This window comes from Sorghum bicolor, chromosome 10 (assembly GCF_000003195.3).
Source record: "Sorghum bicolor cultivar BTx623 chromosome 10, Sorghum_bicolor_NCBIv3, whole genome shotgun sequence".
NCBI lineage: Eukaryota > Viridiplantae > Streptophyta > Magnoliopsida > Poales > Poaceae > Sorghum > Sorghum bicolor.
Genome location: NC_012879.2, coordinates 51,624,460 through 51,641,627, shown reverse-complemented (window position 1 = coordinate 51,641,627; position 17,168 = coordinate 51,624,460). Strand labels below are relative to the sequence as shown.

Here is a 17,168-nt window from a genome sequence, read left to right as displayed (position 1 = left end):
ATTTTCTTTTTCTTTATGCCGATCCGACCTCGGCAGCGCGAGGTCGGGTGAGCTACTTAGAGTTTTTGCGCTAGCCAGAGTCTCCGAGCCTAAGTGCTTTTCCTTTTTCCTTAGTAACTCTTGGAAGTCCGAATTCGTTCCCCGAATCTAAGGTGAGTAGAGGCGGTCTTTGCTCGTGAGCGCAGATCCTTCCTCGGGCTCATACCTTAGGATTTAGGGGACGGATTTTCGGTTTCTTGAGTCTTTTTAGAAAGGAGGAGGAAGACCTTGGGTCGGGGTTCTTTTAACTTGCGCGAAAAAAGAAAAAGGTTCGGAGTCGACATAGGGGGTCCCCCCCATGTAGCCCTCGAGGGAGGCTCGGACTCTGGTTGGCAGGTCCGAGGCTGTCTGATAACTTAAACTTTGATTTATTCCTTGAAGGTAATGAATGAACAAAGAAATTTTTACAAAGTTCTAAGGGAAAAATCGACGTAGCTGTTCTATGTTCCATGTGTTTTTGAAGACCTCCCCTGCTGCATTGGCGAGCTTGTAGGTCCCGGGTCGGAGGACTTCGGCGATGACGAAGGGTCCTTCCCAGGGGGGTGTGAACTTGTGACGACCCTTGTTGCTCTGTCTGAGCCTTAGCACCAAGTCGCCGACTTGAAAGGCTCGGCCTCGGATCCGTCGCGCATGGTATCGGCGAAGGGCCTGTTGGTACTTGGCGGAGTGTAGGAGGGCTACGTCTCTGGCTTCGTCGAGCTGGTCCAGCGCGTCTTCTTGGAACGTTTTGCCGTTATTTTCGTCATAGGCTTGTACCCTTGGGGACCCGTACTCCAGGTCAGTGGGGAGGACGGCTTCCGACCCATAGACCATGAAGAACGGGGTGAAGCCCGTGGCTCGGCTTCGGGAGGTTCTCAGACTCCAGACGACGGCCGGTAGCTGTTTGAGCCACCTTTTCCCAAACTTGTTCAGACGGTTGAAGATCCTGGGCTTCAGGCCCTGGAGGATCATGCCATTGGCACGCTCCACTTGACCATTGGTCTTGGGGTGAGCCACTGCCGCCCAGTCCACACGTATGTGGTGTCTGTCGCAGAACTGCAGGAACTTTCGCCCGGTGAACTGTGTGCCGTTGTCGGTGATTATGGAGTTCGGCACTCCAAATCGATGGATGATATCCGTGAAGAACAATACCGCCTGTTCGGCCTTGATCCTTGTGATGGGTCGGACCTCGATCCACTTGGAGAACTTGTCGATTGCGACAAGCAAGTGGGTGAAGCCCCCGGGTGCTTTCTGCAGGGGCCCGACCAGGTCGAGGCCCCAGACAGCGAAAGGCCAGGTGATGGGGATCGTCTGCAGAGCCTGAGCAGGTAGATGTATCTGCCGAGCGTAAAACTGACATCCCTCACAGGTCCGCACGATGTCCGTGGCGTCGGCCACGGCGGTGGACCAGTAGAAGCCTTGTCGGAAGGCATTTCCTACCAATGTCCGAGGTGCGGAGTGATGGCCACAAACCCCCGAGTGTATGTCTTGCAGGAGCTTGACTCCTTCCTGACGTGGGATGCAACGCATGAGGACGCCCAATGGGCTTCGCTTGTACATCTCCCCATCGAGGAGGACGAAGGTCTTGGCACGACGGGCCACGCGCTTTGCCTCAGCCTGGTCCGGGGGCAAAATGCCGTCGACCAGGCGTTGAAGCAAAGGGTAGCGCCAGTCGGGCGAGTCGTCAGATGCAGGTGGCTCTGGCTCGATGTCCATGGCTTCCTGTTCTTGAGCGGCAACGTCTTTGGGGTCGGATCTCTGTTTGCTTGGGGGTTCGTCCGACCCCCCGTCGTCCTTGTGGTCGACGGAAGGTTTGTAGAGGTCGCTGACGAAGACATCCGGGGGGACTGTGGCCCGCTCGGATGCCATCTTGGCGAGCGTGTCGGCGGCCTCATTATACTTCCTTAACACGTGGTTAAGTTCGAGGCCGTCGAACTTTTCTTCCAACCGTCGGACCGCTTTGCAGTACGCGTCCATCTTGGGGTCATGGCAGCCAGACTCTTTCATGACTTGATCGATGACGAGTCTGGAATCGCCTCGGGCGTCGAGCCGTTTGATCCCAAGCTCGATCGCGATGTGGAGACCGTTAACAAGGGCCTCGTACTCTGCTGCATTGTTTGAAGCAGGGAAATGGAGCCGGATTGCGTATCGCATCCTTACCCCGAGGGGTGAGATGAAGACAAGGCCCGCACCGGCCCCAGTTTTCATCAAGGACCCGTCGAAGTACATGGTCCAGCACTCGTGCTGGATCTGTGGTGGTGGGAGCTGAGTCCCAGTCCACTCTGCCACAAAGTCAGCCAGGACCTAGGACTTTATGGCTCTGCGAGGCTCATAGGTGATCCCATCGCCCATGAGCTATATGGCCCATTTAGCAACCCTTCCGTTGGCTTCTCGGTTCTGAATCACTTCTCCCAAAGGGAAGGATGAGACCACTGAGACCGGGTGAGATTCAAAGTAATGGCGGAGCTTGCGTCGGGCTAGAACCACTGCGTAGAGTAATTTTTGGATCTGGGGGTATCGGGTCTTTGTGTCGGAGAGCACTTCACTGATGAAGTACACCGGCCTTTGGACCGGCAGGGCGTGCCCTTCCTCCTTCCTCTCGACCATGATAGCTGCGCTGGCCACCTGATCGGTGGCTGCGACGTAAAGAAGAAGTGGCTCCCCCTCGGCGGGGGGCACCAGGATGGGAGGGTTGGTGAGCAGAGCCTTGAGTTTGTCAAAGGCTTCCTGGGCCTCGGGGGTCCAGGAAAAGTGCTCAGATTTCCTAAGTAACCTATACAGAGGCAGCCCTTTTTCCCCGAGGCGAGAAATGAAACGGCTTAGGGAGGCTAGACATCCCATTACCCTCTGTACTCCATTTAGGTTACGAATCGGGCCCATGTTTGCGATGGCCGAGACCTTTTCTAGGTTGGCCTCGATCCCCCGCTCAGACACAATAAACCCGAGGAGCATGCCTCGGGGGACCCCGAAAACGCACTTTTCGGGGTTGAGTCTGATCCCTTTTGTCCTAAGGCATCGGAATGTTTCCTCCAGGTCGGCAACTAGGCCGCTTGCCCTCCTGGATTTGACGACAATGTCGTCTACGTAAGCCTCTACCGTTTTGCCTATAAGGTTCCCAAAAACCTGAAGCATACATCGTTGGTAAGTGGCCCCCGCGTTCTTGAGCCCAAAAGGCATGGTTACGTAGCAATACATTCCGAAAGGGGTGATGAATGAAGTTGCGAGCTGGTCGGACTCTTTCATCTTGATTTGGTGGTAGCCGGAATAAGCATCAAGAAAAGACAAAATTTCACATCCCGCGGTAGAGTCAACTATCTGATCAATACGAGGTAATGGAAAGGGATTCTTTGGACATGCTTTATTTAAACCAGTATAGTCTACACACATCCTCCACTTCCCATTTTTATTTTTAACTAGCACGGGGTTGGCTAACCACTCGGGATGGAATACCTCCTTGATGAATCCGGCCGCCAGCAGCTTGTGGATCTCCTCCCCGATGGCCCGACGCTTCTCCTCGTCGAATCGGCGCAGGCGTTGCTTCACGGGCTTGGAGCCGGCTCGGATGTCCAAGGAGTGCTCGACGACTTCCCTCGGTATTCCAGGCATGTCCGAGGGACTCCACGCAAATATGTCAGCGTTTGCGCGGAGAAAGTCGACGAGCACCACTTCCTATTTGGGGTCGAGGCTGGAGCTGATCCTCAACGCCTTGCCCTCAGAGGTTCCGAGGTCGAGGAAGACCAGCTTAGTTTCCTCCGCCGGCTCGAAGCTCCCGGCGTGACGTTTGGGGTCGGGGACGTCCTGGTCACAGTCGCCGAGGCCAGTGAGGATGGCCAGAGACTCTGCCAGAGCCTCGGCCTGCTCGACGCACTTGACGTCGCACTGGTAGGCGTGCTGGCTGGTTGTGCTGACGGTGATGATGCCCTTTGGCCCTGGCATCTTGAGCTTGAGGTAGGTATAGTTGGGGACGGCCATGAACTTGGCGTAGCATGGTCGTCCCAGGATCGCGTGGTAGGTCCCTGGGAACCCGACCACGTCGAAGGTGAGGACTTCCCGTCTAAAGTTGTCGGGGGTCCCGAAGCAGACGGACAGATCGATCTGTCCGAGGGGGTGGGCACGATGCCCCGGCACCACTCCGTGGAATGGCGCGGTGTCGTTCCTCAGCCGGGACTTGCTGATCCCCATGAGGGCCAGAGTCTCGGCGTAGAGGATGTTGAGGTCGCTGCCTCCATCCATCAGCACCTTAGTGAGACGGGTCTCGGCGATGATGGGGTCGACGATCAGAGGATAGCTCCCGGGATTGGGAATCCGATCCGGGTGATCATGTCTGTCGAACGTGATCGCGCTCTCGGACCATTTGAGGTACGAGGGCGCGGCCGTGCTGACTGCGCAAACTTCTCAGAGTTCGTGCTTCCTCTGACTCGCAGTGAGGCATGCCGCTCGTCCCCCAAAGATCAGAAGGCAGTTCTTGACCTTGGGGAAATCCTCCCCCTGGACATCGTTGTCCTTGGGAGGCTCTTCGGCACTCTCCTTGGTGACGATGTCGGTGTAGTACCGACGGAGGACGGTGCACTCCTCAAGGGTGTGTTTGGTTGGCCCCCTGTGATAGGGGCACGGCTTCTTCAACATTTCGTCGAAGAGACCGGGGCCAGCGGGAGCCCGCTTGGGGTTCTTGCGATCTGCCGCGGCGACCAGGTTGTCGTCCGACTGTCCCTGCCACCCCTTGCGGCCCTTCTTCTTCTTTTTGGGGTCGCGCGATCCCGAGGCCTCGGCGGCCTCAGCCTTCTGTTTCCCTTTGGCTGTGCTGTCGGAGAAAATGGCGCCAACTGCTTCTTCGCCTGAGGCAAAGTTGGTGGCGATGTCGAGCAACTGGCTGGTGCTCGTAGGGGTCTTGCGTCCGAGCTCGTGTACGAGCTCTTTGCAAGTGGTGCCAGAAATGAAGGCTCCGATGACGTCGGAGTCCGTGATGTTGGGGAGCTCGGTGCACTGCTTGGAGAATCGCCTGATGAAATCTCGGAGGGACTCATCGGGCTTCTGCCGGCAACTCCTGAGGTCCCAGGAGTTCCCAGGGCGCACGTACGTGCCCTGGAAGTTCCCAACGAAGATCCTCACCAGGTCGGCCCAGTCGTGGATCATGCGCTCAGGAAGGTGCTCAAGCCACGCCCTGGCCGTGTCGGCCAGATGCAGTGGGATGTTGCGGATGATGAGCAGGTCGTCATCCGCTCCGCCCAGCTGGCATGCCAGGCGGTAATCCGCCAGCCAGAGCTCGGGGTTAGTTTCTCCTGAGTACTTGACGAGGTTGGCGGGCTGTCGGAATCGCGCAGGGAACTTGGCCCTGCGTATGGCCTCGCTGAAGACGCGGGGACCCGGAGGCTCTGGTGACGTGCTTCGGTCGTGATCGAGGTCGTACCTCCCGCCTCGGCGCGGTCGGTAACGTCGGGACTCGGCCTCGTCCTTGTCACGTCGCCTGGCCTCGAGGGTGGCCCGTGCGTCCGCATCAGCTCCGACACGCTCGTGTACTGACGGGGCCCTGTTGCCCCCTTGTGGGTTAGGGGGTGGCGGACCCTGTATCGTTGGTGCCTTGTTAGGAGGGGGTCGGTCCCCACGACGTCTCGTGATATGGGATTGTGAGGCAGAACTTTCCGCGTTCTGCACCACAGCCTGCTCCAGGAGGCCACGCAGCCCCTGGCGCACTCTCCTTCCCTCAAGAGTCGAAGGCTCGGGCATCGCCCTAAGGAGGAGCGCGGCGGCCATCACATTCTGGCTGGCCGTGCTGAAGACTGGGGCGTCACCCCCTGTATCCTCGACGATGCGGCGGTTGACGTCTCGGGCGCGGCGCCTAGCCTCACCGCCGTCTCCGCGGCCAGCCGGCTCTCGGACCAGGGCCTCGCGGAGTTGGCGGAGGCGTGTGCGTTCTTCTTCGAGCCTGGCCACCAGCTCATCGAGCTGTGCGAGGTCAGGACGGTGTCCCCCAGCGGGGGCAGATGCTACCCCACGGGCTCCAAGATTCGTTCCGGGAGTTGGATTGGGAGGTGGAGTTGCGTTCTCTTGCCTAGAGGGCCCTGCGTCCCCCTGGGCGTTATGCGCCGTGTCTCCGACTTCTAAGTTGAAGCACTCTCGTGACGGGTCGTAGCTTCCGTCGTCGGAGTCGGAGTAGCCGAGACAATAGTTGCTGGCCTCCAAGAAGCGCATGAAGGTCTCCGGGTCGCCACACCCGGAGAAATCAGCGCCAGCCCACTCGTCGTCGCCCGAGGTGAGGTCCTCTGGGTATGATGAAACGGGCGGTGTGGAAACGAGGTCCAGAGTAGACCTCAAGTGGTGCCCCGGAAGTTCCGCATACGCACTTAATGAAGTGCTCACGAAAGAGGCGTAGGTGGTGGCGGCGTTCCTGAGCCCAAAAGGTAACTCGGGAGGTGCCGCTGTTGCTCCTTTACCCATGGGTGGAGGAGGAACAGATGTTGAGGCCCCTTTGTCCCCCTTGCGGGGGACGGGCGCGGGCCGTGCCTTCCCCTTCGAACGAGGTGGGACGGGTGGCCGCGATGATCCTCTGTTGGTCCTGGGGGCGGAGCCTGATGCCCCGCGAGCCCTTCCTCTAGCGCCTGTCGGGCCGGAGGAGCGGGCGACCTGGTGAGGAATATGCGGGGAGAGGACCGGACGGATCCTAGCCTCAGTGGTGGGATCGGAGATCCTAGATCTCTGACGTCCCCGCCGAGCGCCCCCCGTACGGTGTCCCGAACGGTGCCCACGCTCGGACTGTGGTGGGATCGGCTCGGGAGCAGGCTCGACGTCACCACGTGGCAGGAGGAGGACCATGTCGTAGCCGGAACCGAGGGGCATGAACTCCAAACTTCCGAACATCATGATGGTGCCGCGGCGGAGCGGGCGAAATCCGTCTGCCATCCAAACCTTCCCAGTAGGGACAGGTGAATGTCACACAGAAGGCCCCTACCTGGCGCGCCAACTGTCGGCGTTTAGACTCGTGGTCTAGGCACTAACAAGTATAAGTCTGCGTGACTGACCAAGCTTGGATGGTGATGCAAGTGAGACACAGAGGGTTTATACTGGTTCGGGCCAAGAATGCCCTACGTCCAGTGCGATCGGTGGTTCTGTATAACCTTGCACCCAAAGGTGCTTGTGGTAGGGGGTACAAGCAGGTTGCGAGCGAGGGCTAAGTCCCAGGTCTCAGCTTGGTGGTGGACAGAGTGCGGGTTGCTGCTCTGAGAAAGAGTGTTGTGTGCGTGTGAACTTCCTGAACTCTCTCCTAGCTCTGAGTCTTGGCTCCCCTTTTATAGCCTCAAGGGGAGACAAAGATTTACATGAGTTGATTTCCCTGGGTGGAATGGTGAAACCACAGTCCCGACCCCGTTGGAGCTGGTCCATCTCGTCCTTGAGGGATGGTTGACAGCATGGCTGTTCCTGTAGAGGGTTAACGAGCCCTGTAGGGGTCGCGGGGGTCGGATCGCCAGCACTGCTTCACATCTTGTCAATAGTGGGAAAAGACCCCAAATAGTGGTGCTGATTTACCTCTCCCATTCCCTTTCTACTGTGCGGCAGTATGCCACAGTGAAAGAGGTAAGGGCACACAGTGAAAAAGGTGATGCTGCAGTGCCCTGGGTGGTTGGAATAGTTGTCGCCTTGCCCTGCTGCGGTATGGAAGCCATCGCGTCTGTCATGTCATAGGTACGGGCGCCGTGCGGTGGAAATCTTGCTGCCCAGGCGGAGTGGGGTCCGGCGCCCGAGCCTGGACGGGGTCGGGCGAGTCGGAACTTGCGTCCGAGGCCCTGAGGGGTCGGGCGAGTCGGAACTTTCGTCCGAGGCCCTGAGGGGTCGGGCGAGTCGGAACCTGCGTCCGAGGCTCTGAGGGGTCGGGCGAGTCGGAACTTGCGTCCGAGGCCCTGAGGGGTCGGGCGAGTCGGAACTTTCGTCCGAGGCCCTGAGGGGTCGGACGAGTTGGATGCACTGGGGCCCCTACCCTGATGATTGTGGTTAGTATGTTTTTTTTGCTTTTTTGATTGCTCTGGTTTGGGTATCCCTTATTATGGTACCCAACACTTTTATCTATATTTTATACTCCATGCATATGCCACGATATTTGATGTGACATGAAAAATTTTGTAATTTTTTTTGGCCTTGTTTAGTTTGAAAAATTTTTGGTTTTTGGCTACTGTAGCACTTTCATTTTTATTTGACAAACATTATCCAATCACGGAGTAACTAGGCTCAAAAGATTCATCTCATAAATTACAGATAAACTGTGCAATTATTTTTTATTTTTGTTTATATTTAATGCTCCATGCATGCGACCAAAGATTCGATGTGACGGAGAATCTTGAAAATTTTTGTGAACTAAACAAGGCCAACAAGGTCTTAGTCTTTATACATACTGTACGGCGACTATGGAATGCCGAGGGGGTGGTACTAGGCCAGGCCCGAACTCATCTAGGTTGTGGGATCGAGGTTCTCGATGGATGGAAGATGATTAAACAAAGATCGAGGTTCTCGATCGGGCCTGTTCGGTACACATTGGGCGCGTTTGATATCCAAACTGAGCAGAGCCAGCCATGGCCTCGCCACCACGGCACAAGCCTACTGTTTGATTGCATTTGAGGAAAAGAGGGTGACCGAGCAGAGTCCTAGTTTGATTCTCCTCCAAAGCCTGATCTGCAATCAACTACCACGCCAACTACCTCAATGGAAAGGTATTTGATTTCGGCCAAGATGGAGTGTGCCAATGCAAAGAATACGCATAATTCGAGCAAATGAAAGGTTTACAGAACATGACTTTCAGTCATCCTTTAGGCCTTAGACATGTTCACTTGAACATAGTTCTACATGAGTTGCTGCAGATGCAAATCAGAGGTATCAGACATCACAGAAACTGTCATCATCGTCCTGCAGACATCACAGAAACCAAAGAGCAAGAACCAGCGAGACAAGACCTATGACTAGGAGAACTATTAGAAGATTCCTCCAATCAATGTGGTTTTCTTCAGGTTGTGGAATGGCAACAAGAGGAATGGTGGATGCGTGCACAAAACACTGTCATCCATGGCAGTATCTTCACACCTCATGTATTCCAAGTATGAAGCAACAGCCTCTTAGAAGGAAATTTTTTGTAGCTGTTTTTCTTGTGACCAGTTACCTGTTTACTATAGGTTGCCCATGTTTCATAAACCCCAGTTTTTTTATCACGGTACACACCACATACCAAGTAATAGAGCCCTTCAGAATAGCAAGTTGAAACGAAGTATAAGTATATGTCTTGAAAAAGAATAGATTTCATAACTGATTGGTTTCTGCAAAACTAATTGCCTCAGATTTTTGTTGCCATATCTTTTCACCTCGCACTTGGAGCTTAATGAACATTCCATGAACATAATTGAAACTGAGACATGAAAACCAACACTATGGGGGCATATATGTAACCATGGGAGCCATGCATCCATCCCAGCCATCCACTGAGGAGATCCCTCGAGCTGTTGCTTGGGAATGTCTCCCATGGTTTGATAACAATTATGAACAACACGCACACAACTTTGATCACATTTTATGCTCAAGTGCCTCACAAGTACAAGGTGAAAAGATTGTAATGTAAGGCTGAGGGGGGGAGGGACGTTATATAAGGACGATGAGTTTCGGCGGCAAGGACAGGCGGAAGTTTCCGGCCGCCCTCTCGCCGCCCCCAAAATTGCTCGCGCAAGCTTGAGCACGACCTGGTTCTAGAAAAACGAAAGCCACGAGCGTTTCTCGGGAGACATGCCGCAGGCCTAGCCAGGGGGGCGGGATTTACAGCCGCTAGCTGCAGCACGGCTGGCTGTAACCCCTCGTCACAAACTCACTTGGACGAGATAAGTAAACAAACGGTGATGCAGAGCGTTCATTGCAACACTCTCTCAGGTCCCAGCTCAGCCCAGAAGCCACTGTAAAAAAAAAACTGCATATGAACCCAGCAGTACCCGTGGGTGTCTCTTTTCCAGGGGGAAAACAATCTGCACGTGACACGCCAATTTCTATCAGCATAGACTAGTGTGGGACACATCATCTGTTACTTCATTATTAATACCTTTTAACCTCTGCTATTGTAGGTCTACTACTTGTAACAACGGTTTTTTTTTCTTTCTGATAAATACTTGTAACAACGTTGTGCCGCACACGAACAAAACTAAAAGCGACGGCCGGCCGGCCGGGTCGGGAGCTAGCGAGCAGCAAAGGCATGCACACGAGAGGCAGCAGCCACCCGGCCGGGAGGCTCGCTCCAGATGGATCACAGACAGTTCACAGGCAGGCAGCAGCAGTCCAACAAATCCAGTCACATTCACATCCATGGCGAGGCACGCAGCGGGGTGACGACGGACTTGATGGCCAGGTACTTGTCGAGCGCGTGCATGCCTTCGTCCTTGCCGAACCCGCTCATCTTGCGTCCGCCGAAGGGGCAGTCGCTGCCCATGGCGAAGTAGCAGTTGACCCACACCACCCCGGCGCGCACCGACCTCACCACCCGGTTCGCCACGTCCACGTCTCGCGTCACCACCCCGGCGCCCAGCCCGTACCGACTGTCGTTCGCCCTCCAGATCGCCTCCTCCACCGTCCTGCACCAAATCAATCAATCAGTTAAATATAGATATAAAAAATAATTAATTACACAATTCATCTGTAATTTGAGAGGTGAATCTATTGAGCCTAATTAGTCTAAAGTTTAAACAATAATTTTTATTACGCACTTGAACTTGATCAGGCACATGACAGGGCCGAAGATCTCCTCCTTGGCTATGACCATGTCCTCCGTGACGTTGGTGAAAACCGTGGGCTCAATGTAGTAGCCTTTGTGACCACAGGCGGCTGGTCTTCCTCCTCCGGTCAGAAGAGTGGCCCCTTCTCTCTTGCCATGGTCGATGTAGCTGAGCACCCTCTCATACTGCGCCTTGTCCACCTGAGGGCCCTGGTTGGCACGAGCGTCACTGAAAGGGTCTCCCACCACCCAGCTCTTCATCCTCTCTGCCAACTTCTCCTCGAATCTGCTGTACATGCCTTCCTGCACGTACACACGGCTCGCCGCCACGCAGGCTTCTCCCTGATCGATGCGCGCGCGCGCCCGTTTGATCATCAGTTACTTGCTCAAGCTCACGTATGGCTATAAACACTGAAATATATAAGAACGAAACGCATCATGCATGCATGTTCGGTCATTCACCTTGTTGAAGAAGTTAGCGCTGACGGCGAGCTCGACGGCCATGTCGACGTCCGCGTCGTCGAAGATGATGAGCGGCGACTTGCCGCCGAGCTCCAGGTAAACCGGCTTCAGGTTGCTCTCCGCGGAGGCCTTCATTATGAGGCGCCCAACCTCTGTGGATCCAGTGAAAGTCACCTGCAGAACAGAAACATCTTCTGTAAGCGATCGAGCTCTTGTACCTGCAGGGAGCTGTTCGGCTGTTGTCAGTGTAAAGAGTACCATATACCATGTCAACGTCCATGTGAGACGCGAGTGCAGCTCCCGCCGTCGGACCGAAGCCTGGCACGACATTGACGACGCCATCGGGGACTCCAGCCCGCTTGGCGAGCTGGGCGAAGAAGAGCGCGCTGAGCGGCGTCTGCTCGGCGGGCTTGACGACCATGGCGCAGCCGGCGGCCAGGGCCGGGGCGACCTTGATGGCGAACATGGTGGAGGGGAAGTTCCAGGGGATGATGATCCCGGCGACGCCCAGGGGCTCGCGGAGGGTGTAGCCCTGGAACTGCGCCTGCATCTTGAGCGTCTCGCCGTGGATCTTGTCCGCCGCGCCGGCGAAGTACCGCAGGCTGCCCGCCGCGTTGCCGATGTCGACGGCCTTGGTGATGGCCGGGTGCTTCCCGGCGTCCAGGCTCTCCAGCGCCGCCAGCTCGTCCGCGTGCTGCTCCACCAGGTCAGCGAACCTCGCCATGATCCGCCCCCGTTCGGATCCAGACATGCGTGGCCATTCGCCGTGGTCGAAGGCGTCCCTGGCTGCCCTCACTGCCGAGTCCACGTCGTCTTTGTCAGCCTCGGCGACGGTGGCTATCACGTCCCCCGTGCGCGGGTCCCTCGTCTCAAACGTCCGGCCTGAACAGTGAAGAATAAATAAGTTACAGAGTTTGGTGTATGTAAATATACATATACATTATAAAAGAATAAATAGAAACACGTGCAGTTCTTGGGTAAAAAAAGTGTACTTTCATTTATATTTGTCAATTATTGTCTAATCATAGACTAACTAGACTTAAAAGATTCATCTCACAAATTATAGACAACATATACCATGCATGTGCCACAAAATTCGATGTGATGGAGAATCTTGAAAAGTTTTTAGATTTTGGGATGAACTAAGTTAAAAATATCTCAAGTTTATCAAATATACAAAAAGAATCTATAAATAGTTATTATAATAAAAGTACACATCATTACATTACTTATAAAATATATATTATTATAACATATCTACTAAATCCATTTTAAATTATAGTTTATTTGACTTGCTTTATTAACAAAAGTTCTTCGAGAATGATTTAATTTGACTATGTTTGCATAATTTTTTTTGAATAAAACGAGTGATCAAACTTATGTTAAAAAAAGTCAAATGAATTATAATTTGAAAGAGAGAGTATTTAGAATCATAGATATTGACATTTTTTCTATAATTTTAATTAAACTGTAAATATAATATAATTTCATGAAAGAATAAACTTAGACACTGACATTAACTTTTTTTTTTAACGGAGGGAATCGATTGGACAGATGAAACCGTACCGGTGGTCAGTTTTTTTTTTCTAACGGAAAAGCTCTGTGCGGCCCGAGCAAACGGCGAGTCCCTGAGCTCGCAAGTCGCAAAAACAGAGATAGGCAGCCGGCTTCAGGCTTCAAGAAGCAGAGCACAGCACCGGCCTCGTATCATACGTCGTCGTTTTACATGCACTTCCGCATCGATTAGGTTGCACATGAGATGAATGGAAGCCCTTGTTTAGATATTTTTTTTTTGATTTTGATATTATAGTACTTTTATTTTTATTTAACAAACATTGTCTAGTTATATAGTAACTAGCCTTAAAAAATTCATCTCATGTCTAAAATTTATATAATTAGTTTTTATTTTTATCTATATTTAATTTTCTATACGATTTCTACGAAAGAAATCTTGAATTTTTTTTTGTTTTTGAGTAATCTAAGGCTCTGTTTGGCACGGCTTCTTCAGCGGCTTCAGGAGCCGTTTTGTGCCAAACAGGGTAAATTAGAATAGCTCTACCAATGAAGCCCCTAAAAACATGCTCTCACAAAGCTTTGGAGTATGAAGGAGCCAAAAATAGTGGCTTCTTCCGCCTTTACCTCATCCTATATGGCATTATGTGATAGCACATTTCAAGAAAAGAGCTATTTTGCCAAACGATTTACCAAAATAGCTTCAGCTCCACGATAGAGCTGTTCATGGAGCTGAAGCTCTAAAAACAGCTTCATTGGTGAGGTGGAGCCGTGCCAAGCGGGACCTAAACAAGGCCGAAGCAACCAACAGCCCGGCAAAGCTGATACGTGAAGCACAGTAGCACACGAACCCCAGACCACGGATGTCATGTCACAGGCGCCGACGAAACGGCGGACACCAGAACACGGGACGTGGGCCCTAGGCCAGGACGGGTTTCCCCAGCGGACCCCTGCATGAGAAATGGGCGTCCCGTACCCCTGTGGGATGTGGCCCTGGTGTCCAGTACGGAGATTCCCCGAGCTTCCCGTATCTTTGCCACGTTTTTCGCTGGCCTTGTTTAGGGCATGTGCAGTGTGGCCATCGACACAACTCCGGGGCGCTTCGACATTTTTTTCAATTTAGCTACTAGCTAATACTATTTTTGTTTTAGGACTTGTTTAGTTTATTAAAATTTTTGGTTTGTCTACTGAAGTACTTTTGTTAGTATATTGTCCGATCATGGACTAACTAGACTTAAAAGATCCATCTCGCAATAGGCAAACTGTATAATTAATTTTTATTTCGTCTATATTTAATGCTCTATGCATGTGTCTAGAGATTCGATGTGACAGAGAATCTTGAAAAAATTTTGTGAACTAAACCAGGCCTTACTTGGCAATCATAGACTAATTAGACTTAAAAGATTCATCTTGTGATTTATAGACAAATTGTAGAATTAGTTTTAATGTTCTAAACATTTATCCAAAGATTCAATCTGATGCGTGAAACGTTTTTTGACGAGGAGGCTGTTTAGTTGGTGAAAAGTTTTGGTTTGACTACTGTAGCATTTTTTAATTTAAAAATTATTATCTAATTAAAAATTAATTAGACTTAAAAGATTTATTTCATAAATTACAGACGAACTATATAATTAATTTATTTTTATCTATATTTAATGTTTTATGTATGTACCGTAAAATTGATAGAAAATCTTAAAAATTTATAAAACTTTAGGGAACTAAACAGCCCCTAAACAAGGCAAGTTCCACTGCCATCCCGATCGTTGCTTCAGACAAACAATAAAAAATTTCAAGTGGCCAAGGTCAGATAGTATTACTTACTACTTGTCTTTTTCATTCCTCTCCTCTGACTGAGGCTAATATATCACTGTTTATATAGGCTTTTTTATTTGTAGGAGTTGAACCAAGAGCCTACTCGGTGGTTGAACCGAGAACCTATTCGATGATATGAAAAAACCATAGCTAGGATAGTATCTATTAATTTATAATAAAAAATACAGTTAATTGAAAAAAAATACAGTTTATAAAAATAACCAACCGTCGTCCTAAACTACTCCTACCCCGTCCCGTGAAGCGTCGTGTAACTGTACAGCCCGGTGTGCACAGCATACACGCGGACGGGCGCATAGAACAGAATGCATGTTTTACAGAGTAAATTTGTGTGCTGGAAATCGGTATGATTTGAGGTGACAAAAAAAAAACCAAAAAATGTCCTGTCCCGAGGAACCGCAGCACGTGAACATGCACGCCGATGATCCCCAGAGCGTGACAATATCGTGCCGGGCCTTGTTTATTTTCATCTGAAAATTTAAATTTTTTTCAAGATTTCTAGTCACATTGAATTTTTAAACGCATACATGGAGTATTAAATATAGATAAAAATAAAAATTAATTGCGCATAGAAATAGATAAGACGAATTTTTTAAACCTAGTTAGTCAGTGTCGTAATTTCTAATAATTCGCCAGCTAGTTAGAGCTTGTTGATACTAGGTAGTAGAGCATCAAACCAGACGTCGTCGTTTAGGGAGCTTGTTAATCGCTACTAGGCACTAGCTGGCCAGTGGTTACCGACTTGCATGCATAGCTGTCGTCGGATAAATCTTTTCGAAAACTAAAAAGGAAAAAATAAAATAAAATAAAAACTTCCATATGGGTGTCAGGAATCGGAACCGGAGTCGGAGCAATCAATCAGAGATCCAGATCGGAAACAAGTAACCATTCCTGACGAACGGAGCGGGCTGCACAAGCAGCATTGCATTGCTGCAACGGGACGATACGAAGCAGGAAGCGAGTGGGTGCTGCTGGGTGTACCTGAGGCGGCGTCGACGAAGCAGCCATTGATGAAGAGCTTGGTGAACCTGATCTCCGGCATCTCGAACAGCCGCCCCCCGCGCTTCTTCTTCTCCTCCTCCTCCGCCACCATCCGGTCCGCCGCACCGCCGCGATTGCTCTCGCTCCCCATGGCCGCAGCCGCCGCCGCCCTCTTGTCTCTGGCTACCCGCCGCTTTGCGTGCTCTCTCGGGTCGCGAGGGAGTGTTCGCTGTGTGCTAGCCTGTGCGGAGGAGGGCCGGTCTCCTGGGATTTATAAAAAGAAAGACCTCTGCCTGCCACCAACCTCGCTCGCTGTCAATCTGTGCTGTGAATCTGTGATCACACGGTGCGGAGAAAATGGGCATGGGCCTCGAAGCGATTCAACCACTGTTCGATCCCGTGCTACACCGGCTGACCCTGTACACGCAGGAGCGTGGAGCAGTTTCATCCGATCGTATGGAGCGGCGCGAGCGCGACTAGTACTATCGCCAACGCAGAGGAGCTACGGGCCTGGCCTTTAACTAGGAAAAGGCCGCTCCAAGACCAAGGCCCACACCCAGTACGTGGCCCATTATCTGTGGGGGATTGTTGTTTTCTTTTCTTCCCCTTTTTCTTAGCCTAGCACGAACAATCGCGCTTCGCTGCAGTGTCAAACAGTGTTATCACATACTTTGATAGGGAATATGTGATAACACTGTTTTCTTTTCTAATATAATTTCTGATCTTTCCTATCATTTTACAACAAATTCAAATTAAAACTCGACTTGTACAAGAAGAGATAAAAAAGCAAATCATATGAAGGGGGTAGAATGGACCAACCGAAAGATTCAGAGCGGGGTAAATTCAAATATTGAACACAAAATTCCTTTATGGGTTATCGGGACAACTTTTCTATGGAGGCAGTAATTTAGATTTTTTTTTCAAAAATATTTATATGGTCTCCACCAAGTCTGATTGATCGAGAGTCCTTCTATCATTAAAAAAAAGCCTTGACATTAACTTTTTTTTTGGAGCAAACCAAAAATACAGTCCATGTAACGTAACAGGAAAGATGCCAATCTGTATGTATATCTATCATAAAAAAGTTCACTGCGATTCCTATACAAGCTTTTAAATTTTTTCTTTCCTCCCTTAATGTCGTTTTTCCGTTAGGGAGTTAACATCCAATTGCCAAGGGGTCTAAGAGCAACTCCAAAAGAGTTGATAAAAATGGATGGCTAAATTCAAGATTTAGCCAACCTCTAAAATAGAAAATCATGTAAAAAAAACAAAAATCTCCAACAGTCTTTTCTAATACGGCAAATCATATGGCTAGCGGGACATGCAAGCTATATTTACCATGCGAGAACTCCGGGATAGATGGCTTGCTATTTTAGCAAACCAAATACAATAACTGTTGGATTCTCTTTTTTCTCCTAAAATAGCCAAATATAGAATACATAACATGGATAGCTCTTCTCTTGGAGTTGCTCTAAGAGAGCAGCTATGTCTAGCCACAAGCTCCATTTATAGAGTCACATGAAAAATTAGCCATTGCAAGCTTACTGCGCAGAAAAGAGTTTCGGTGAGCACGTGAGTGGCTGAATGCTTATACTGGAGTTCTCGAACGGCTACAAAACTAGCCGTAGGAATATTCCAA

General features: G+C 51.0%; 2 protein-coding genes across 2 annotated transcripts; both read right to left on the bottom strand.

The window, feature by feature from the left end:
• Positions 894-1,887, bottom strand: LOC110431174. Its single transcript, XM_021449891.1, has 2 exons — positions 1,377-1,887; positions 894-931 (listed from the first exon to the last, which is right to left on the bottom strand). Exons 1-2 carry the CDS (start codon positions 1,885-1,887, stop codon positions 894-896), a joined length of 549 nt encoding a protein of 182 aa, XP_021305566.1.
• LOC8065048 (aldehyde dehydrogenase family 2 member C4) lies at positions 10,040-15,794 on the bottom strand. Its single transcript, XM_021449018.1, has 5 exons — positions 15,530-15,794; positions 11,472-12,088; positions 11,207-11,380; positions 10,737-11,086; positions 10,040-10,604 (listed from the first exon to the last, which is right to left on the bottom strand). Exons 1-5 carry the CDS (start codon positions 15,678-15,680, stop codon positions 10,331-10,333), a joined length of 1,566 nt encoding a protein of 521 aa, XP_021304693.1. The 5' UTR covers positions 15,681-15,794; the 3' UTR covers positions 10,040-10,330.